The sequence below is a fragment of the Lepisosteus oculatus genome, chromosome 2 (genome assembly GCF_040954835.1).
Source record: "Lepisosteus oculatus isolate fLepOcu1 chromosome 2, fLepOcu1.hap2, whole genome shotgun sequence".
In the NCBI taxonomy this organism is placed as follows: Eukaryota; Metazoa; Chordata; class Actinopteri; order Semionotiformes; family Lepisosteidae; genus Lepisosteus; species Lepisosteus oculatus.
Window position 1 is genome coordinate 66197496 of NC_090697.1, and position 22424 is coordinate 66219919.

The 22424-nt window shown below is 45.6% G+C and overlaps 4 protein-coding genes across 4 annotated transcripts; 2 read left to right on the forward strand and 2 right to left on the reverse strand.

The window, feature by feature from the left end:
• The first annotated feature begins 1556 nt into the window (after positions 1 to 1556).
• Positions 1557 to 4747, forward strand: LOC107076793 (L antigen family member 3-like). Its single transcript, XM_015342224.2, has 3 exons — positions 1557 to 1841; positions 3338 to 3466; positions 4307 to 4747. The coding sequence occupies exons 1-3, from the start codon at positions 1795 to 1797 to the stop codon at positions 4419 to 4421; spliced, it is 291 nt and encodes a 96-aa protein (XP_015197710.2). The 5' UTR covers positions 1557 to 1794; the 3' UTR covers positions 4422 to 4747.
• Positions 4748 to 5112: 365 nt separating this feature from the next.
• ubl4a (ubiquitin like 4A) lies at positions 5113 to 7389 on the forward strand. The gene is made up of 4 exons (XM_006625587.3): positions 5113 to 5297; positions 5877 to 5982; positions 6258 to 6439; positions 6894 to 7389. Exons 1-4 carry the CDS (start codon positions 5250 to 5252, stop codon positions 7002 to 7004), a joined length of 447 nt encoding a protein of 148 aa, XP_006625650.1. The 5' UTR covers positions 5113 to 5249; the 3' UTR covers positions 7005 to 7389.
• Positions 7390 to 9078: 1689 nt separating this feature from the next.
• LOC102697663 (ras-related protein rab7-like) lies at positions 9079 to 14650 on the reverse strand. The gene is made up of 6 exons (XM_006625586.3): positions 14437 to 14650; positions 13601 to 13664; positions 13278 to 13404; positions 12728 to 12946; positions 12339 to 12467; positions 9079 to 12001 (listed from the first exon to the last, which is right to left on the reverse strand). The coding sequence occupies exons 2-6, from the start codon at positions 13651 to 13653 to the stop codon at positions 11912 to 11914; spliced, it is 618 nt and encodes a 205-aa protein (XP_006625649.1). The 5' UTR covers positions 13654 to 13664; positions 14437 to 14650; the 3' UTR covers positions 9079 to 11911.
• A 1463-nt stretch (positions 14651 to 16113) lies between these two features.
• LOC138224343 (ras-related protein rab7-like) lies at positions 16114 to 19793 on the reverse strand. Its single transcript, XM_069181137.1, has 6 exons — positions 19606 to 19793; positions 18870 to 19061; positions 18639 to 18765; positions 18233 to 18451; positions 17781 to 17909; positions 16114 to 17148 (listed from the first exon to the last, which is right to left on the reverse strand). The coding sequence occupies exons 2-6, from the start codon at positions 18920 to 18922 to the stop codon at positions 17056 to 17058; spliced, it is 621 nt and encodes a 206-aa protein (XP_069037238.1). The 5' UTR covers positions 18923 to 19061; positions 19606 to 19793; the 3' UTR covers positions 16114 to 17055.
• Positions 19794 to 22424: the final 2631 nt, after the last annotated feature.

Consider the following 22424-nt stretch of genomic DNA (forward strand, 5'->3'; position numbering starts at 1 on the left):
TCACAATATACAGTCTGAACAAAAAATAATCACTGCTTTCTGGTTATAGGGTGTTGGTTTACCACTATTAACAAATTGAAAATTAAAATATGGATTAAAAAATGAGTTTATCGTAGTTGCGATTATCATAGTGTATGTCACGCACATACTGTACAGTACACAACATATTTGGTTGAAAAGAACGTCGTTCATCGGCTGCAATAATACGCGCCAGTGAAACCTTATATTGTAATATTGTATACGTCTATATGCTGAACTGCAGGACTGAAATGAGTTAAAGGATTGAAGAATTGGTGGAGATAAAATTCCCAGTAGCTACTGTATGTGAAGTGAAAAGCGTTTCGCTGTTTTCGTGATGAGCAGTGTTGTAGCGTTTTAACCGACAAACGCGGAACACAAGATGTTCCGCAATCAACCCAACTGGTTAAAAAAAACAGACTGCGCATTGCACAGGTCAATCTTTAAGCTGCGTGGATAAAAACGAGTTTAAAACCGAGACAAGACGTTATATTAAATTACACAGCAGCTCGACTTGCTAACTTAAGTTCTGTGTTCCGATTTGGACCAAAAAAGCCGCGCTCCGACTGTTCGCTGTTTGTAGTCCTATTAAACCGAACAGAATGTGAACAGTGGGTCGTACTCGCACTGACCAGCTCCCGAACCGCTCCAACTGGACTGTTTTTCGTAAGAGGCACCAAGCAGCGTCGAGTCTGCTTCTGGTTCTCCTTCCACGAATTACTGAAATCCCTATGTTCTGAGTCTAACGTATTTTAGGCATGATAGGGTAATGCTCTCCACTGGGAGTTAGGAAGGTCAGGGTTTTCCAGAGTTTTTAAAGTGAGGTGTGGGTTTAGCTACCCTGTTTACTCAGGTACCTCTCTTGCACTGCTGTCCTCTACCCTGCCTGCCATGAAACAGTCAGTCCCTGTCTTCTTCGGGTGTTGTGTATCGTAATTTTTGCATGAAAGAAGCTCTCCCTCTATGGAGATCAGTATTAGCTGCAAATAATGAGTATTCCTTGGATTTATGGAATTTTATCCTCTAATCCTTAAGCGCTTCACTTGTGCTGTAGGTGGGGATTCAGTTCATCTAGCTCTGAAGCGCAACTCCACTTGGGTGACAGGCGACAGCCTTTCATCTGCTGCCCTGAAACGGCAGACCCGCTGGATGTGAGGAGATTATTTCACCGCCTCAATCAAGGGGGAGGGCGGATGGTTTAAAGTAAGAGCGGAATTTCACCTGGTTAGTGGGATTCACATTCCTGCTCTTACAAACAGTGCCATTGAATATTTAGTAACCAAACAGAAACACATTTTAGCTTCGCCCTGAAAAGGTGCAGTGCCACCGGGCGGTGGTTTGTAGATTCTGATCCAGAGGGATGAGCGCCGCCCTACTGGTCTACTGAATCTCTTACAGCGGCAACGTGGTTTCAATTTCATGAGCGTTTCATTTATCACAATGGATTCAGTCTTGTTCTATTACGAGTTGTTAAGGTATATTTTGTGTTTAATCCGAACAGGCCCCGCTCTTCGGATTTGTTCCCCAGGACAACTCGATCGCAGCCTGACAAGCATTCTGTGAACTGGAGTTTTATTTTTGTACTCAGACTTGATTAGTCTTATTGATTTTTGTATTTGTGCAAAATTAGCGTGTAGCGAAGAATAAATGTTTTTATCAATTATAATAACACGGAGATATATTTAGCAAAAATACGAAGGGTTTTATCACGATTGTGTGAACGAATCTGCTCCTTCTAAATCCCACGCTGAAAGTACTTGTGATGTCACATCCAAGATGGCGGTACACGGCAGTGAAACAAGCGGACAGGCGAAACTGGAATTGTATCCTTTGATCAGCACGAAATGATCGCTAGTTAATTATCACACTGCCATTTTGAGAACCGACCCCGGCTTTGCGTTGATCATCCTTTATTTCTTTTATTCCTTTTCTGTAATCGCAGCTGCTGCTATACTGTTGTTTCCGTACAGCCAGGCAAAGACATGCTTACGTTAAGTGTCAGTATTATGCTTTCATGATCAGACCACCTCTGTTTTAGGCACAGCTTTTCTACGTTGTTCCTTATCCTTAGGTGCTTTCCAGTTATCTGTTTTACATCAGGGAACTGTGGTGAACTACAGTAAACTAATCGATTTGTATTAGAAGAGCATTGTAAGTAAAGTTACTGATGTTACGGAGGCGTAAAGGCTGGAGGTAGCTATTGCAGAACAGTCCTGTTACAGTGGGGACTGTAGTAAAAGTGCAGTAGGACAGTCCTGTTACAGTGGGGACTGTAGTAAAAGTGCAGTAGGACAGTCCTGTTACAGTAGGGGACTGTAGTAAAAGTGCAGTAGGACAGTGCTGTTACAGTGGGGACTGTAGTAAAAGTGCAGTAGGACAGTCCTGTTACAGTAGGGACTGTAGTAAAAGTGCAGTAGGACAGTGCTGTTACAGTGGGGACTGTAGTAAAAGTGCAGTAGGACAGTCCTGTTACAGTAGGGGACTGTAGTAAAAGTGCAGTAGGACAGTCCTGTTACAGTAGGGACTGTAGTAAAAGTGCAGTAGGACAGTGCTGTTACAGTGGGGACTGTAGTAAAAGTGCAGTAGGACAGTCCTGTTACAGTAGGGACTGTAGTAAAAGTGCAGTAGGACAGTGCTGTTACAGTGGGGACTGTAGTAAAAGTGCAGTAGGACAGTCCTGTTACAGTAGGGACTGTAGTAAAAGTGCAGTAGGACAGTGCTGTTACAGTAGGGGACTGTAGTAAAAGTACAGTAAGACAATGCTGTTACAGTGGGGACTGTAGTAAAAGTGCAGTAGGACAGTGCTGTTACAGTAGGGGACTGTAGTAAAAGTACAGTGCTGTTACAGTGGGGACTGTAGTAAAAGTGCAGTAGGACAGTGCTGTTACAGTAGGGGACTGTAGTAAAAGTACAGTGCTGTTACAGTAGGGGACTGTAGTAAAAGTGGAGTAGGACAGTCCTGTTACAGTAGAAGGTGAAGAAAAACAACAGATGAATACTGGTTATATTAGGGATATATGGCAGACTTACGTTTTAGTGGGAGTTAAAATAAAAATATGGGAAAAAAGAGTAATTAATCAATTTTAAAAAATAAAATAAGCACATTTTAGCACATTCCCAGGGCTTTTTTATGCTAAAAGCCAGGAAGGTGAGAGCATCAGAGTACAGACAAATATGTGATGTTTTCAATGAATAAATCAAACCCCTCAGGGAGAGGCATAGGGTTATGAGCAGCAGTGCCCCAGGGTGTGGCAGTGAGGTTCAGGGGAACCCCAGCAGCAGCCACGTGTCACATAATTTCTCTTTAACGGGGTATCAGTGCTCTGCGCATCCCGTTCCCCTCGGAGCGCGAGGCACGGATCGCTCTTCAGTCTCTCTCTCCTGACCGTGAGCCGCGCAGAGGGGGGATCGGCAAGGAAATGAGGGCGGCAGACAACGTCCTGTCCGTGTGAGTGCCCACCAGGTGGCGTGCCTGGCTGCGCGCCAGTGCGCCAGTCCGTCTCACCGTGTCGGGGCGCATGCCTGTAACGCCCACTGCCTGTCTGCTTTTGTGGGTGTGTGCTGATTGATCCTTGTGTGTGAGTCTGCGCTCAGTGTGTTGGCAGGGGATAGAGTTGGGCCTAGCGGGCTAGCGTTCTCTTGGCTTCCTGGGTGCCAGTTACCCCACTCCTCCAGACAGCCCCTAGTTTCCTGTCAGACATTGTGGAACCTGATGCAAAGGAGACTGAAGCACACAGACGCATATTCAGAATATAGACGAATATTAATGTCCATCTGCAAGCTTTCAAACACAAAACTGTAAGCACTGATTTAAACTGGTATTAGAAACATTAAAAGTAATTGTGCCTAACAGTACTGTAGTAACATAGTGGTCTGTCAGAGAGTAAATGGAAAATACTTGTTTGGACAACAAGTGAAGAAATACCTTGTTGAGAAACTGTGAGCGCAGCTGTTCGTGAGCGACCAGTGGGTGGAGGAGCCCAAGAAACCTGTTTGCCTGTACTCATTCGCCCCCATCTGGTACAGAGGAGCGGTTTGCTGTAGCTGAGACATAAAATAACAATTGGCGATTCTGAAATTTGGTAGGTCAAAATCTGAAAAACTCCAAAGCAGTTGTAAGAAAATTTACTTGGAATATCGCTCTTGTCTGACACTGTTGTGGCATTTTGTTTTATTCTTGTTTCTCTGTGTGTGTGCGTGTGTGTGTAAAAACTGAAAAAGATGCACAGAAGAAGCTAGAGTCCATAGTCTTTGGACTGACCTCCCTCTCTCTGTCTGCCTCTGCCAGGACTTGGGCCGCGGACGAGGCCCGGATTCTGAGAGTGTCAGTCGGGTCGTTCATGGATCACTTGGCACTGGTTCTGGAGACTATGGAGGAGTTCGGACCCCCAGCAGCCCCCTGACCCAGCCTGGCTCTGTGGTCCAGCAAATCAGCCTCCATTCTGGGGGAGAACAAAAGGTTGAGAGAGATGTTGGTGGGGTTGCTGGAACAAGGCAGGGGTACAATGCAGGGCCATTTCAGAGAATGTCCATTTGATTGACTGCACAAGGACGACGGACATTACGTGAGGAAAATGAAAATCCCAGCCAACAACACTAGGTGTTAGTGTGGTCTTACATCCAACACAGGCTTCTGAGCTTGCACTGCAGTACAGTAAATACTGGAAACGTGTGTATGGTGTGACATGTACACAGTGTAAATACAAACTAATAAAGACTGTTTTCTAAACTGCTTTGAAATGGGTTTTTTCAACGCCAGATGACTACGTATAATGACTGAAATAAAACCTCTGCGTATTGTACACAATGCAATCGTCCCAATTTCTTCCTAGATTTTTTTTGGTTACTGAAAGACCAATGCAGAACTTTGTCGTTTTGTTTTCGCAATTTATACCTCCGTATACTCGAGCCGGGAAACATGGTATTTAATCTTTCTACAAAATTACAAACCTATGTATAAACACCCTTTTCATTGGGCTTAATTAAAAGGCAGAGTTCGTATTGAAATTTATAGAAAAGAAAGTGTTTTCCGCTCATTGAGCAGAACTGTGAACTGTTCCTTTAAGGAAGACCCGGCTTCTCTTAAAGCTGTAGCGCTCTCTACCGCTTGCCTGTTCACAGTCCCAGATGCTGAGGGTGGCGTATCTACAGGGTTTTATAAATAAATAGACAATAACTTTACTGAGGTCCTTCAGGACACTAATTAACTGTAAAGGCGTCGTGAATGAAAAATGATACTGACTGTGAAACCACTTCAAGGGAAGGAGTGTAGCCTCCAGGTAAGCCGGACAGGAGCTTTCACTCTCGTGTGCTTCGCTGTGGGCTGGGCTGACACAGGAAATGCCGTGGCTGTTGCGGCCCTGCGTTAATGAGAATGGCGAAGTAGACCGGTATTTCTGAATGGAATAAGCAGAATGTCTCCTAAGTGTTACCTGTAAGGGGCAGGGGTTTGCCCCCAATAAATAAACCTGACTTCCTGCTTAATTATGTTTTAATTTCGAATAAAAAATGTAGCGTGCTGCCTAAAATCTATCCAAACCATTGTCAAACCCGGGAGACGCACCATTTGTCGAAAGGGTACGCCGGTTCAGTTATTTACCAGAACGGAAATGTTTATAGAGTCCGGGCAGTCTGTTGCCTGGAGACTGTGGTTTTTATTAAAAGAGCAGCTACTTCTCTTTTTCACGTTGATTTTGAGAGGAACTATGTCGACTGAAAGTATTCTTGCGACGACCCTATGAAGGAACGGTCTCCCAAGACACTTTACAGCTGCCTATTGTTGACCACGTTTGAACTGGCAATCGAGATTCTGAAGGGAAAGGTATTGCTTTGATTGACAACTCTGGTTTTCCTGCCAGGTCACCGAGGATGAGAAGGTGTCCACAGTGAAGGAGCTGGTCTCAGATAGACTGAATATCCCTCCCAATCAGCAGAGACTGCTGTACAAAGGGAAAGCACTTGCAGGTATGGGAGATGGGCAAACACATGGTGCAGTATAGGCTAGGACACACTCAAAAGTCTATGAGATATTGACATTGAATCAAACACAAAACTGCAAGCAGTGATTTCAGACTAGTTTTAGACACATTAAAAGTAATTGCACTTTACAATACTGTTGTGGTCTGTCAGTGAGTAAATGAAAAATACATTTGCCTTGTTTTAAAACAGCGTGTGGCGCGCAGCTGTTCTTGTGCTCCAGTCTGTCTCACTGTCCCTATTCTGTCATGCTGTGTTTCCAGACGAGCACAAGCTGAGCGATTACTCCATTGGGCCAGACGCAAAGTTGAATCTGGTGGTGAGGCCAGGAGGAGAGGCGCGGGGGGCAACTGCAGGGTCCAGTGTGTGGCACAGCCTGTCTGCTGTTCTGGCCAAACATTTCACTCCCACCGATGCCGCCAAAGTGCAGGAGCAACTTATCAAGGTATCAGAGCTGGTCCAGATGGTACTCTTATACATCACACCACAGCTTGTAACAGAATGATATTGCGTTTCTCATGACTATCTCTCCAAGATAACTAGAGCATCTTCACCAACATACTAAATCCCATTTGATGTAGGATTCTTCTATTTCGTTCTTCTTCACTTTCTGAAGAAGACGTTTTGCATGATTGTTGGATGTGTTTTTTTAATGTTATCAGTCAGGATGATGTGACCAACTCCGACCTCTGACCAGCAGCTCTCGTTGTGCGATAGGCTCAGAAATCTGAGAAACCTTAAGCTAGAAAAAATGAGAATCTAGAATCACTCATTTTCGGAGGTAGTTGATGTTAGTGTTCATTTTTTTACCTGGGTTGCTTGGATGAATGGCCAAACGACCTTTGGACGGGATGGTTTTTTTATAATAATCACCCCCTAGTTCATCTTCTCCCTCCCAGGATTATGAGAGGTCCTTGCGGCAGCTGAGTCTGGACGACATCGAGCGCCTGGCCAGCCGAATGCTGCACCCGGAGACGGTGGAGAACATGGACATCTCCTTCCTGGACTGAGAGTCCAGGCCGGGGTTGGGGAGAAGGGGATCTGGCTGAGCAAAGGAGAATGAGTGCCCCAGGTGTGGCAGAGGTGCCCGAAGACCAGCCTCTACATGTGAATTGAGGGCACCTCGCTGTTGTTTTACACTACACCCCCTTGGCCAGTCCCGTTATGCTTTTGGTATTGTGGATGACCGCAAGGGGGAAAGACTGTGCTGCAGAACATACAGAGACCCCCATATCATATCTCCGCAGAACAGCCTTTGTCATTCTGATGCTCGTAGTCACCAGCAACACGTGTGGGAGAAGCTTAAGTGGTGGCTGAACATAGGCCCCACCTGGATCTGTACTGGGGGGGAGGGGGGCGGGGAGAGGGCATGTCATAGCTGCTGTCTGTTTTGTAAATATATCATTAAAATATTAAAAGAAAAGTCAAAGGATTTCTTTTCATTCTCAGAGCAGGTCATTCATACTGTTTGGGTGGTGTTTTTTGGGCGGGAGCAAAAGTCTGTGTGTTGGGACAGCAAATAATATAATTGCTAAGGAGGAGGTAAAGGTTTATTCCATGCGGAAAGGAAAAGAAAATAGACACAGCGTTTCGGCTGTGGAGCCTTCTTCAGCGTCACACGCAGAAGGCTCCACAGCCAAAACACTACGTCTCTTTTCTTTTCATTTCAGTGGTGGCGGTGGGGGGGTGTCCCCGTTACCTGTAAAGCACTTTGAGTGGAGTGTCCAGAAAGTATGTATATATAAGTATATAAGTGTAAGCAATTTTTATAATTATTATTATTAATAAACCTTTACCTGTTGCTCTGCAGCCTACACAGCCACCTACTTTAGTGGGGCCAGCAGGGGGAGCTCACCCTGCGGTCTGTGTGGGTCCTAATACCTCAGTATAGTGATGGGGACGCTATACTGTAAAAAGGCGCCGTCCTTCGGATGAGACGTAAGACTGTGGTCATTAAAAATGCCAGGGCGTTTCTCGATAAGAGTAGGGGTGTAACCTCGACATCCTGGAAAAGCACTTTATAAGTGTAAGCAATTATTACTATTACGTGAACTTCATATAATTCCTAATACTTATATAGCGCTTTTTTGAACACTCCACTCAAAGCACTTTACAGGTAATGGGAACTCCCCTCCACAACCCCACCTGGATGATGTGCCAGTCCGCTTACCACACACCAGCTCTCAGTGGGGAGGAGAACAGAGTGATGAAACCAGTTTGATGGGGATTATTAGGAGGCCATGATTGGTGAAGGCCAGGAGGAAATTTGGCCCGGACACCGGGGAAATACACTCTTTTTGAATAACAACCTGGGATTTGTAATGCCCATGGAAAGTCGGGACCTCAATTTTATGTCTCATCCGAAGGACGGTGCTTTTTTTAAAGTCTAGTGCCCCTGTTGCCGTAATGGGGCATTAGGACTCGCACACCGCAGGGTGAGCCCTCCCTAATTGTCCTACTAAAAGCAGCAGGGTTTCCTAGTTGGTCTTGAGATCATTTTATCTTACATTTTTTAATGATTTAATTGTACTTTATATGTGCATTCGAATACTTCCACTGTTTACAAAAAAGTAAATTTGATTATTCTATCTTGTAACGAATGCAGTGTGCCAGAACATTTATTTTTTGGGATAAATGAAAAAGTTAAAGCTCAATAAGTAATAAAAGATGACAAAAGATCATCTAAATCAAGATCATTACCAGGACCTTTCTTTCGGTCACTACATTTTATAAATCTGAATTGGTTTACAGCAGCAAAAACATAAAACAGCCCAATTGCTCTCACTGCTCAGTTCCCGCTTCCTTTGATTGAAGCCCTTAAAATTCAAGACGGGGTAATACTGTGCAATCACTGTCTTTAGTACAGGTGCACTTCTATACTAACCCCAACTAAACATGATGAAGCAGATTTGCGACCTTGCATTATACTGTTGTGTCAGGGTTTTGCTGTGGACTCGGGATAAGTAAAGCATCTGTAATGTATTTTAAATACAAGGAAAAAAAAATTAAAACAGCTGACTTAGTTTTCAAAGACTGAAAGAAAGAAAAGAAGCAAAGAAGGAAGACAAACACAATACTGGAGAATATGTTTGTTGGCATTTAACCTTTATTTGACTGCTTCGAAGAGGCAATGATATTAACAGGTGATAAGACAGTTCAGCCTGAAGAAAAGGGAATCCTAGTTTTTTAACCTACATACAACACTTTTAAACTTTAATATAATGTATATATAAAATCAGTCAGGATCTTGATATATTTATATATTTATACATTAATGACTGTTAATGGTAATATACAAAGGCAAATAAAGACAGACCAAGTGAGAGAGAGAGAGACCATGACTGCACAGGCCTGAGCCCCATGATCCAGGCAGCTTCGGATCGCCCCTGCTGGGGACAAGCTGTGGACCGCGGCTCCGAGCAGTGCAGAGGGTTGTGATGAAGGCATTCGATTTTGAGCTTCAATAGAGCTTTCATCTCCGAAGTCCTACACAAACAGCTACCACTCCAAAAAAAAACAAACTATTATGTTATGGAAAAACAAAACATCTGCAGAAGCCATCTTATCAAGGCTGCTTTGTAATCACAGTTAAGAACCTCTTTCTAAACCATCTCTTGAACTGGAGGCTCTGTTGGAAATGGGAGGTAGAGACAGATGGGGAAGAGACCTGCAGCTGCACAGGATGCTTCCAGGGTCACAGGAGGGGCTTAAAGCGTCACACAGCACTAGACAGCTCCTAATTATCTCTGGGCTACAGGCAACTAAAAACATACAATAAGCATCTTTTATTAACTACATGAACTGAAACCAAGTTATTCAAATGTGGAAATGCAGCACTTTACATTCACGGGAACTATAATGCTGAACATGGGGCTTGGGCTGGTGTTAATTGTGCAGTGCAATTGCAGACTCATGCTGGGGTTCAAAGTTCAAGGGTCAGAAGGTTCACAGAGAGGCTCCCGAGTGCTGCAGGACTGACTCACTTTGCAACCTAGGCTTGTGCCTCTGCAGTCTAGCCCTCCTGCTATCTCCAGGACTCTAGTATCTGGCTACCAGCTCTGGGTTATGCCAGAGGGGTATCAAATTAAAAACCTAGACTGGCATACGTATTGTCAGTTAGCCTTCTCTAAGCAGCCACACTGGGAAAAATAGTCAGTGCATGCTCTACGGGAAGTCAGCCTGTTTAATAAAAAGTCAGACTTGTTTTCTTTCAAACCAGATCCCCTCCTTTCCAATTGATCATCAGCTGAATTCACAGAAACAAGACACTCTCCTATACATTTCTGAACACTGCCCAAAGGCTTTTAACATAGCTCTGACTCAGGATGGTATCTAATCACCCCGTTAGTCCATATATAGCTCTATATAGCACCTTCCATGCCATATCAGGGCTCTTCTATAGTGTTAACAACAGTAATCAAAGATAGGGTAACTACATGAAAACCCAAAGCTATTCAATGACCCAATGGAGATGATAGCTAACACATTCTGTTGAATCGCTGATCCTGTTTTTGTTTTCTTCATCACAACTTCATATTATGTGTTTGCGACTACAAAATGTCTTGACTGTCAAAGGCAGTTTCACGCTGTCTCACAGCACTGACTCGGTGCAGAGTGCCCCCAGGTGGGGTTTCTCCTTCAGAGAGATCAGCTGCTGGACTGGGAGACACAAAGGTCTCTTTGAGGACTTAGAGCAAGCGCTTAGCTGTTGTCGGAGGATTCGCTGGCACGTGCTTTGGGAATATCACTGCCAACGAGGCGATGGGAATGAAATGATCGTGGGCACTGCAGTGATAAAAAAACATTAGTGATTGCCCAGGTGTTAAGCAATAGCATGAGCTGGTATAAAAACCCAGGTGCCTTGTAGACACAAATGGTGCTAAAATGAGAAGGACCCCATAGCCAGGGGTCTCACTGGTACTTCCACACATGCTTCCTACTCAAGCTGTCTATACACCGAAGGCAATCCATCGTGCTGATAATTTTACTGCAGAATCTGCTGATTTTTTTTTAACTTGAAGAGTGCAACATGCATTATAACCTTCATCCTTACCCGCAAATAATTTCAAAGAACAATCTTTTAAATAAATCCGTATCAAAAGGGTGAATGCAATGGCAAAGTAGCTTTGCTAATTTGCACAATAAATATCATATATATAAATCCATCTTTTGGTGCAGTAACCAGCAGTGAGTAACGCCTGTCCTGCCCATGTGCGTTAAGCAAGCGAGGAGACAGGCAGACACGAGCCCGACGTGAACCGAACCATTCCCACGACACCGTGTGCCCCCACGACAGTGCAGATCTGCGCGAGAGCCGCCAACGCTGAAATTAATAAACACGTTTGGCAAAAGCGAGGAAATCAAGGTCCAGCCAAAGGCAACAAAAAAAAAAAGTGATTCCCCTACAAAACATAATCAGAACACAAAGGCAGAAAAGGCACAGGAGCTGGCAAGAGACAGACTCTGTCTGCTGACTCTGGCTGTGGGGCCATCAGAATCGCAAGCATGTCCTCTACAGTCAGATTTACAGTACACATGAGCACTGATGAAGGAAGAACAAAGTAATCAAATGCAACTATGTATTGAGCAACTATAATAAGTACGGTGGTCATTTGCAGTTATCATCAGCATGGTCAATAATAATCATATGCATAAAAAAACAACTGGTGCAAAGTTAGCGCCGCAGGCGAACTGTGTGTGAAGGGGTTTCCCACTCTGGTACCCAGACTGTATTCCAGATCTCCTTACAGTTTTTCAAGGAATGGGTGACTTGGAATCCAGCATGCTGATTTGGACAATTTTCTTTGACAGGCAACAATGTACAGAGAAGTGAGGGGTTTCCACCTCTGTGACTAGCGCCTCCTCCTTCCCCATCTTCTCCCTCTCAGACTTCTGCCCCTTCCTCTCCTCCTGTCTCTCAGCAGCTGCAGGAATCGTTGGGGCCAGTGGGTTTGTCATCTCTCAGCTTGATCTGATCGGGGAAGTCGTAGGTCTCCACTTCCGTTTCCTGGAAGGCGACAAAAAAACGAAATGGAATTACAGTACCAATAAAACAGTACCCACATTCAGTCACTTCTCTACAAAAGTTTAATCCTCATGTTTCATAAAGTGAAGGGCAGACGGCCCTACAAATTCGAGGTTATCGACCACACAAACTATGAAAGTATGAAAGCCAAGCAGTGAGATCTCTCTCAGACCTCTGTGCTACTGGCACATCTCCACTGCCACCTTGTCTAACTCCTCATCTTCTAGCTAGTTGGCTTATTTGTCTCCAATTTACATGTTTGCTAAATGTAGAGGAGTGGAAAAAAAAGAAATGCATCATTCTCCCAGGAGGTCCGCACCTGTTTGAGCGCGTTGCGGGCAATGGTCTGGAAGGCCTGGTCCACATTGATGGCCTCCTTGGCGCTGGTCTCGAAGTACGGGATGCTGTTCTTGCTCTGACACCAGGCCTGGGCACGTTTCGTTGTTACCTGGTCAAGAGACAGATACTGCATCACTGCTCAGATTCTCAACACTGTCAGCCTACACACTGAGATGAAGACGCATGCTGAAATCTACACGTGCAGCCTCAGTCCTCTTTTCTTCACACATTGTGACAATCCTGCTGTGCTCATAAAAAGGACTCCCGGATGAGGGTCTATAATTGAACCACAACACATTAACCTCTGATTTCTGATTTCTGCTGGATGTCTGCATCACTGAATTTGAGTCTCAAGAGCTCAGGACTGACCTGCCTGTTCTCCAGGTCAATCTTATTGCCCAGGACGACGAAGGGGAAGTTCTCTGGGTCACGGGGACTGGCCTGGATCAGGAACTCATCCCGCCAGCTGTCCAGCGTCTTAAAGGTGTTGGGCGCTGTGACATCAAACACCAACACGCAGCAGTCTGCTCCACGGTAAAATGCCACACCCAGGGACTGAAACCGTTCTTGTCCTGCAGTGTCCCAGATCTGCGACACACAACACCAAGGACATGCCACACAGAAACTAAACAAGCAAATCCTTCACTGCGACACAGTGAAATAGGATGATAGTCAGGAATGCAGAACCACAGGCGAACAGACACGGGGAGGGGCCAGTCTGGGCAGAACCATAGGGGAACAGACACAGGGAGGGGCCAGTCTGGGCAGAACCATAGGCAAACAGACACAGGGAGGGGCCAGTCTGGGCAGAACCATAGGCAAACAGACACAGGGAGGGGCCAGTCTGGGCAGAACCACAGGCAAACAGACACGGGGAGGGGCCAGTCTGGGCAGAACTACAAGCGAACAGACTGCTCACCTGCATGGTGACGAGGCGATCATCCACCATGACCTCCTTGGTGAGGAAGTCAGCGCCGATGGTGGCCTTGTACTGGTTACTGAACTTCTTGTTGACATACTGGTTCATTAGAGAGGTCTTCCCCACCCTGCAAGCACACACACTGTAAGAGCGACACCCTACGGCACACAAAGAAACGAAACACTAAATAAAACAAAAACACCTGCGGACACACACACACAATCAGGTGGGTTGTGTCAGAAAGGCAAACATCTATCTGTTTGGGAGACAAGTAAGGTCTTTAACCATGGGCAACACTGGATGTGTGCGTAGTTCCTCCTTACCCTGAGTCTCCCAGGATTATCACCTTCAACAGCACCTTCTTGCGAGACGCCATCCTGAAGCCAGCTGGGAGAGCAGGAAGGGGAGGGAAGGGGGGGGAGAGTGGGAGAGAAGCAAGCAAAAGTGAAAGAATTAAAAAAAACGTTTCAGTTTCCAATCCACTCCCTGTCCTGTACATGTCCCTGTGTACTGTAGAGCCTTCACTGGCTCTGACGCTGCCTATGTTGTCCACTTGTCAGCGTTTTGACAGCAGCCAGCCCTGCCTGTCACGCCAGCCCGGCGGGGTGACTAACATCGCGGAAAGGTTGTGGCTACATCCCCAGTACTTAAGAAAGAAGTGACGTCAAATGTGGGTCCCACGTCCTAGCGTTCATCATCCCAATGGAAACGGGCTGTATCTACCGTTCCTAAGCAAATTAAGTGACACCGCGGCGATTTATGCCAGAAAGACAGATCCCCCACATTTCCTCTCCCTGCTAGCACTGTAGGAAAAGGGCAAGTCACCGCCGCAAAAACAGAAAGGCACCACAAGGTCGGAATCCGAGAAAACTTCGACTATCACAACCGACATCGCTTCTCCGCTCTGGCGAAACGAGGAAGGTGTGATCTCAAGCACAGGAACCAGCACAACGATCGTTTCTCTTTCCAGGGGACGTCCGGCGAGCCACAGACAGAGCTGTAAAATATATCCTGTGCCTTTAATTTCTCACCTACGCCCGCGGCTGTCGTAACGAATGCTCCTGGTTCTTCTAGTTTTAAAACTCGAGGGAAAATATGATATCTCTACATAAATATACACCTATTTAATACATCGCTGTGAACACAAACACAAACTCACCGACAAAATCACCGTCCGCTCCAACACTTCCGGTGCGGCGCTGTCAGACTCGCAGGGACAGTGCGTGACAAAGCGGGGGCGTCCCTACACTTGCAGCCGCGTTACAAATAATATTTTTCTTTCGAGACACCAGAAAAATATATATTTTAAAAACGACCGTCTAGGAGCACATCCGCCGTTGTTGTGCTTCTGCCTCAATATGGCTGCAGCAAGTCACGAGGGGGTGACGTTGCCTGTAGGAACGCCCGCTCTCCCCCTGTCTGCGGAAAGTCCCAGGTTTTGACTCCTGTGAAACAGGCGCCATTGTGGCTCAAACGGAGAAACACGGGGCTGAGGGAACTAAAACTGACAATCAGAGCCAAAATGGGGGACATGGGCTCACTCTAATCTTGTGATACACGTGGGTGTTGCGAAATCAATGCTGTGGTTATAGAGCTGGTTTGGTTTCTCGCAGATGAGGAAGTTTGTTCTCCATTTGAGCACTGTTCCCTCTTCCGTGACTTTAACAAACAACATCCACACTTTTTGTTCACAGCTTATAGGCACTGTGAGCAGGGTGTGGAGAAGTGAGAGACCACACAGAACTGCTAAGCCTTTTGATTTTCATGAGTGTTTTCTATTCTCCTCCTGGGCTTGTATTAGCAGGAAGGCTAGTAGGACTGGGATTCTGAAATAACACTGCTGGTGCTCCGTGACTATCCACACCCACAAAAGAGCTCACACTGTCTCTCAAAGGGTGGACAACCCCCCAACTCCCTTTCCGAGGTCATTTGGAAAACATGGTAAAGGAATCCTCCTGCACTTGCCTTACATCCTTACTTCTCCCAGTGGCTATCCTATCACGAAAAAACAGGGACCAGGCCTACTAACCCGTCTTCCTATCGAATGAGGTTGTGCTCCCGAACACAAATTCTCCAATCCATCACCTGCACCTATTCTTCCAGACCTCTCTGCACAATTGTATCTTAAAACACAGTATCAGCTTACGTTTTCAAGTCTGTATATTTCCTAAATGACCACTGATGGCAGGACACCAGTCAGAAACTCATCAGAACAAACAGAAGGGAGCCTGGTGAGGGACACCAGGAGACTCAGTGGACAGTCTGTACTGACCTCAGAGAAACAGCGTCGTACACTGCTCTCCTCTAGAATCCCAGCAGGCAGGCAGCCTGGCGCATCACAGAGCAGGACTCACAACCTGCTGTCCTGACACAGGGAGCGGCAGGGGAAGATTCTGGAGCTCAGCTCTGCTCAGACTGGGGCCAGTGTCCCATGGAGATACAGTATAGGATTGAGAACCCTGGAAATCCAAAATTACCAAAACTGGCACACCGTGCAGAGACAGGGATACTTGAACAGTAAGTTGTGAGGAAGGAGCAAGTAGGATACAACAGCAGCAGGGCCTGTATGAGATGGTGAATCCTGACAGCACTGCTCTCTCTGAAGCACAGGGGCAGAATCACCCCAGAACCAGAACCTGACTGCAAACTGCATTCAGCCCAGAGTTCTGAAATGGGTCAATACATATAGATGGGTCCTGTATAATCTCTTCCATTGCCTCACTCTAAATGCCCTGTTGTCTCTCTCTGCAAGGTGAAACATATACGATGCATTGCAGAAGTGTGAATAGAATTCCCACACATTAAAGTACAGTTCCTCTCTCATTTAGAAAGTCAGTTGCTAGCATGGACCATTTTATTTTTACAGTGCTAAACAAAATGTTAAAACACACATATACATTGCAGTGTTACAGCTTTAAAAAGTCATAACCAGGCTCCTCTGTGTACACTGCATGTGGTCAGTCCAGGTTCTGGGGAGTTCCAATCCAAGTTTTAATAGGTCACCCTTGATCATCAAATAACAAAGAAGTGATCATTATATCAAGACGCTTCCTCAGTTCAAGTGGTCAGTTTGTGTCCTAGAAGCCTGTAAAGGGATCATATTTTTATTGACAAAGATATCAAAATGAGTTAATCAGACAATCACTCTGTTTACATGGCAATTAAATGTGACCTACAGGTCTGTCCAGAAGGTGGCTCTCCTGGACAAAGGACTGACATCAGCTGGGTTACACAGCAAGGTCCAAGCCTTCTTAATGGAAGGGCCGATCTTTGTCCTAATCCAATAATTACACTCTAAATTTACAGTTGCAGCTCTTATAAGCATTTTTCCATTTTCTGAATCAAAGGACAAGTGGAATATTGCATGAGGATGGAGTAAATGTGTTTTCCTTATACTGTTCCGGGATTTCTTGCTGTGTCCTGCAATGAGTGACTTCACTGTCCAGCATGTGTCTCCAGTCTGGATGTTGACAGCCAGAGTGTACAGAGAAGTGAAGGGTTTCCACCTGTGTGACTGCTTCTTCTTCCCTTTTCATCCAAATTCAAATTCCAAGAGCTTTATTGGCAAGATCGATGAATCACGGTGCTGTCAAAGCAGGAAGGGAAACGCTACACTGGCCTGCCAGCTCTATGGAGTTTCCTCCCCCTCCACCGATAGGACTGGAAGCTGAAGGAATTCTGGGACTGGACCTGTTATTTTGCAGCAGACAGTGTTGCCCCTCTTTCAGCTCTCTGGTCTCTGTCCACTCCCCCCTGCTCTCCTCCCTCAAGCCCTCTCTCAGCAGTTGCAGCCACTGCTGGGGGTGGGCTCCTGTCTGTCCCTCAGGGTGATCGTCTCAGAGATGTCACTGAAAATCTCCACTTTGGCTACCTGGAAGACAAAAGATCACATCAGCAGCAGCAATAGTAGTATTTACACTAGAGTTCACTAAATCCCATGAGATAATAACTTTTGATCAGCAGTGAATAGAAAAGATATACAGTAGATAAAAAATGACAATTATTACATAACAATAGAAGTTTTAGGGAGACAGCCTGGGTATTCATCAATACTTTTATTTATTAACAAAAAGGTAAACACCCACGATACCCATCCTGCTGACAGGTGATTGATCCTGGAAGATCAAAGTGGTCAGTAACCATGGAAACCCAGCAGGGACGATTGGTCAAGAGAATCCAGAAACAGGCAGGATAGGTGAGGCTGGACAGTCCGCTGCTGCAGGTCAGTCTCACTGCCTTTCTGTCAACTAGATCGCTAGTCTTTCAGCCTGCGTATCTGTTGGTGTGACTGCAGTATTTTTTAAAGAGGGTTGTCAATCTTTGAGGTCTTCCGTTTACATCACATTGGCATATGTCTATAATATAAAGACTGAGTATAACATGCTCAGTATCCCATCTACCTGCCCAGATGTGTGACTTAACCTGTACAGGTGTGTGTCTGAATCTAACCAGGAGTGAATTAACCAGTAGAGGTTTGGATTGAACCTGCCCAGGGGAGCACACCTGTTTGAGCGCGTTGCAAGCGATAGTCTGGAAGGCCTGGTGTACGTTGATATTCTCCTTGGCGCTGGTCTCGAAGTACAGGATGTTGTTCTTCATCAGACACCAGGCCTGCGCGCTTTTCGTCGTTACCTACTCAATACAGAGATACTGCATCACTGCTCAGATTATCAACACTGTCAGCCTACACACAGAGCCCATGACACTCTGGAAACCTACACTTGCGCGCTCCTCTTTACTATACACAGTGCCACGGGTGAAGAATAATTTAGCTGAAGCTTTCCAGTCCTGTTGTTGAAGCTGACCGGCAAAGACAGTCTCTTTGAAGAAATATCTCTATGGGTTTCATGCACTGATCAGCAAACCGCAATGAGTCCAGTAGCCCCCTTGTCTTCTTTAACCCTTCGTATGTCTGAGATCAGAGACACTCTGAGTTTTGAGAGCTCAGGGCTGACCTGTCTGTTTTCCAGGTCGATCTTATTGCCCAGAACGACGAAGGGGAAGTTCTCGGGGTCTCGGGGACTGGCCTCGATCAGGAACTCGTCCCGCAAGCTGTCCAGTTTCTTGAAGCTCTCGGGCTTCGTGACATCGAACACCAGAATGCAGCTGTCCGCTCCTCGGTAAAACCCCGCCACCAGGGACGAGAATCGCTCCTGTCCTGCTGTGTCCCAGATCTGCAGCACAGCCACAGAGCACAAGAGCTCACAGCAGGCAGACATTAAACCCGAGCAGACAAACACTCAGCAGGTACTGTCACAAACTGACGGAGGACAAGCACACAGCTGGACAGAGAGATACACTGCCTGCATGATGACTGACACACACAGGGACAAGACACATAAAGACAGCTGGACAACTGACCTGTAGGATCACAAGTTGATCATCCACTATGACCTCCTTGGTGAGGAAGTCAGCACCGATGGAGCACTTGTACTGGCTACTGAACTTCTTGTTGACATACTGGTTCATCAGAGAGGTCTTCCCCACCCTGCAAGCACACACAGACACCAGCAGGGAGAGGAAGAGTGAGTGAGCACTAGCCTGGAGTTTGTGCGACGTGCAGAGTGTACTATTGTCGTGTCCTCTCCTCACCCTGAGTTGCCCAGCAGTATCACCTTCAACAGGATCTTCTTATGAGACGCCATCCTGGACCAGCAGAGAGAGACAGAGTGAGGGGGAAGAGTGGGAAAGAGGGAGAATCAGACTGAAAACAGCACGATGAGGGAGGAGAGGGTGAGCATGAGAATGAGAGAGAAACAGAAACTGAGAAAGGGAGGATAAGAACTAGGAAAGGAGAATGAAAGGAGAGAAAAAAAGAGGAAAGGAGAGTGAGGGGGAGGGAGAATGAGAGAGGGAGGGAAGAGAGAGACGCAAAATTGAAAGAATAATTAAATGTCTAATTTTCGTATCCATATTCTGTTGTTACAACATCTTTACAATTTAGCATTTGTCTGTAGAATTATCACTGAGGCAAAACTATTGTATAATCGAATGTAAATAGGTTGACCGCATAGACAAGGACCCAAAAAGCCCTGTCATACCAAACAGCTCTCGAGTGACTAAAACTGTGAGTTCAGTACAGCAAAATAAACATGGATCTCATTATCTCTAAAATCAGACAACACAGACCTCTGCTGAAACATGAAATCTCTAGATTGTTAACCTGGATGAGAGCCACAGGATAAATCTCTAGAATGATCAACTGCTACATTTACCTACCATCATCACTGTGGCTTGTATTGTTTTGTTGCAGGGATTGCAGTTAGTTTAGCGAACTTCTTGAGCCCCGAGGAGAATATTTAATCCAAAACCATGAACACAAACTCACCCTCACGATCTAAGCCTGTTTCCACACCTCTGGTGCAACACTGTCAGAAGAGGACAGTGTGTGAAGGCAAGTGGATTCTCTTGGTGTGGCTGTGCTGGGAGAAATATTGTATTTCTTACGATAGCAGTAGGGTTACAAAAAATGCTAGCTCTTCCTGTATTTCTGCTGAGGTGATGACTGTAAGTTTGTTTCTTTTGGAATGTAAACGAACAAGTCACCTTCAGTACAACACAGAAAGAAACAGAAAGAAAAACATTCTTTGGTATGGTCCTGCTTATCCAATGATTGTAGTTCAACAGAGCATTGTAGAGCCATGTCTGACAAGCAGACACGTAGATACAAATTATGGGAATGAATATTAATGAGCTTTTACCAGTTAACTTGGGCTTTGACCCATTCACTGCTAACCTTGAGTTTATTTAAGCAAAAGGTGAAATGAGAGGTGTCTTTAGAGTCTGCTCCTCAGCATTGTGTAGCGGCAAGAGCTAATTAGTGTTTCTTCTCATAAATCATTGAAACCAACATGCTTCTTGTAATATAGATTGATACATGATCAAGTGGCATTACTCTAGCAATACGTGGCAGGATAGGGTCCTTAATTAGACCCATCTGGGTTGCAGCATGAGGCCTCTATTGTTACTGATTGATCAGCGTGACATTACATACACACTCTTGTGTTCACTGGGTACAATCATCAGATCAGACTGTCCCACCTCCAGCTACAGGAGAGCCATGTTCTCTGTTGATATTAGCCTGGAAACCTTGAGAGAGTCTCATGGCTTTGGTTGTTTTGGTTTAGGGCTTCTTTATTTCATGTGAACCTATTCCCCTAGTGAAATCTTTGATTTTGGAACTGATGGCTGATACTGTGTGGTTTTGATCTTGATCCTTGATCCTACATGTTTCCGATTATGCTCAAAAAGGGTTAAACACGTTTTTATTCTCTGTTATTCATGGAATGTATGTGTACTGTCAGAAAAGCAGGACAAATGGAGTTAAATCCATCCTTCTGCCATGTCTGCTGATATGCAAGGTGACTCCTGACAGAAGCAAGATCTCCCCCTGTTCATGAAACAACAAAAAAGCTACAAATGAATCCATCTGGGCCATTTTATTTATTTGGCTGCAAACACATTGATTGAAGTACCTCATTCTGGTGTTTCTGGACGGATCCTGGGATATGCATTCAACAGCATGGGCTTGCTCCAGACTCCCACAACTCTTTGTGTCAAATAAGGCCTCTCGAGCTCCCTTTAATTTCCATTTCTATCCCCTAACCTGTGCTTGTTTTAAAGTCCTTAAGTGTCCCAGGATCACTTTGTAAATAACCCCCCAAGATGTTGAAGATGTCTTTTCTAAGAAGATTTTCTCATTTTTTAAACAAAGTGCAACAGTGTCAGTACATGAACATTGACAGTAAAGAGGAACCCAGTACTCAGATAGAATAGGAGACAGTGAAAGAGTTACAGAAGGATGTGCTGCCAGACCACAGTGAAGTTCTGGATTGAGACCTCTGGAAGTATACCCCTTTTCAAGTCTCAGGAATGAGATCCTTGCTCTGAGGGGCAGCATGGTGACATGACACTTAGCTTTTGGTGCCCTTCCCACCACCACCACAGATCATAGGTCCAGGGTTCAATTCTGGTCTAAGGTGCTTCTGGGTGGAGTTTGGATGCCCTCCTAATTGTTGTGTGACCTAAGGCTTGGTTTTACAGGGATCTCTGAATTGCTCCTTGTACACCTGTGCTCACTGTGGACTTATGCCCATTGTCTGCAAGGTAAGGCTCTGCCCCTCTGTGGCCCTGTATTGGGCTACGCAGTTACTGAAAATAGATGTGGATCTTCCTGACTCATTCATTGAGAAAACGGAGCTGCAGATTGTTCATTTTAGTTCCACTAAGCATAATGTTGAGACAGGCTGAAAAGGCAAGAACCAAACATGACAGAGAAAACATCGTGGAAGCCAAACTGTCTGTTGAAAAATGGCTTAATTTTCACCAAGTGACCTGATTAACAAGACCGACAATCCTCCCAGTGTCCACCGACACCCACTCCACACTCTGACTCTCCTCCCAGTTCCATACACTGCATCTGTCTGCAACAGGTTTCATCACCTGACGTAAGAAGAGCGACACAGTGACACAGTGCTTAGCATTGCTGCCTCACAGCACTGGGGAACTATATGCATGGAATTTGTGTTTGCACCAGAACAAACAGCAGGGAGCCAGGTGAGGGACACAGTGGACAGTCTGTACTGCCCTCAGAGAGACAGCGTCGTATACTGCTCTCTGACTCCCAGCAGGCAGGCAGGCAGCCTGGCGCATCACAGAGCAGGACTCCCAACCTGCTGTCCTGACACAAGGAGTGGCAGGGGAAGAGTCTGGAGCTCAGCTCTGCTCAGACTGGGGCCAGTGTCCCATGGAGATAGAGTATAGGACTGAGAACCCTGGAAATCCACAATTAACACTACTGGCACACCGTGCAGAGACAGGGATACTTGAACAGTGAGTTCTGAGAAAGGAGCACGTAGCATACAACAGCAGCAGGGCCTGTATGAGATGGTGAATCCTGACAGCACTGCTCTCTCTGAAGCACAGGGGCAGAATCACCCCAGAACCAGACCCTGACTGCAAACTGCTTTCGGCCCAGAGTTCTGAAATGGGTCAATACATATAGATTGGTCCTGCATAATCTCGTCCATTGCCTCACTCTAAATGCCTTGTTGTCTCTCTCTGCAAGGTGAAACATATACGATGCATTGCAGAAGTGTGAGTAGAATTCCCACACATTAAAGACGAGATCCTCTCTCATTCAGAAAG

Bases quoted from the DNA above. Each gene is read 5' to 3' on its own strand.
- LOC107076793 (XM_015342224.2), top strand. From the start codon at position 1,795: ATGGCGGTACACGGCAGTGAAACAAGCGGACAGGCGAAACTGGAATT. The intron at 1,842-3,337 runs GTATCCTTTGAT...ACGGGGTATCAG, and splicing joins GGACAGGCGAAACTGGAATT to TGCTCTGCGCATCCCGTTCC. The intron at 3,467-4,306 runs GTGAGTGCCCAC...TGCCTCTGCCAG, and splicing joins GCAGACAACGTCCTGTCCGT to GACTTGGGCCGCGGACGAGG.
- ubl4a (XM_006625587.3), top strand. From the start codon at position 5,250: ATGATACTGACTGTGAAACCACTTCAAGGGAAGGAGTGTAGCCTCCAG. The intron at 5,298-5,876 runs GTAAGCCGGACA...TTTTCCTGCCAG, and splicing joins GGAAGGAGTGTAGCCTCCAG to GTCACCGAGGATGAGAAGGT. The intron at 5,983-6,257 runs GTATGGGAGATG...CTGTGTTTCCAG, and splicing joins CAAAGGGAAAGCACTTGCAG to ACGAGCACAAGCTGAGCGAT.
- LOC102697663 (XM_006625586.3), bottom strand. From the start codon at position 13,653: ATGGCGTCTCGCAAGAAGGTGCTGTTGAAGGTGATAATCCTGGGAGAC. The intron at 13,405-13,600 runs GTAAGGAGGAAC...GTGTGCTTGCAG, and splicing joins ATAATCCTGGGAGACTCAGG to GGTGGGGAAGACCTCTCTAA. The intron at 12,468-12,727 runs GTCAGTCCTGAG...TCTCTTGACCAG, and splicing joins TTGACCTGGAGAACAGGCAG to GTAACAACGAAACGTGCCCA.
- LOC138224343 (XM_069181137.1), bottom strand. From the start codon at position 18,922: ATGGCGTCTCATAAGAAGATCCTGTTGAAGGTGATACTGCTGGGCAAC. The intron at 18,766-18,869 runs GTGAGGAGAGGA...GTGTGCTTGCAG, and splicing joins ATACTGCTGGGCAACTCAGG to GGTGGGGAAGACCTCTCTGA. The intron at 17,149-17,780 runs GTGTGCTCCCCT...TTTGTCTTCCAG, and splicing joins CTTGCAACGCGCTCAAACAG to GTAGCCAAAGTGGAGATTTT.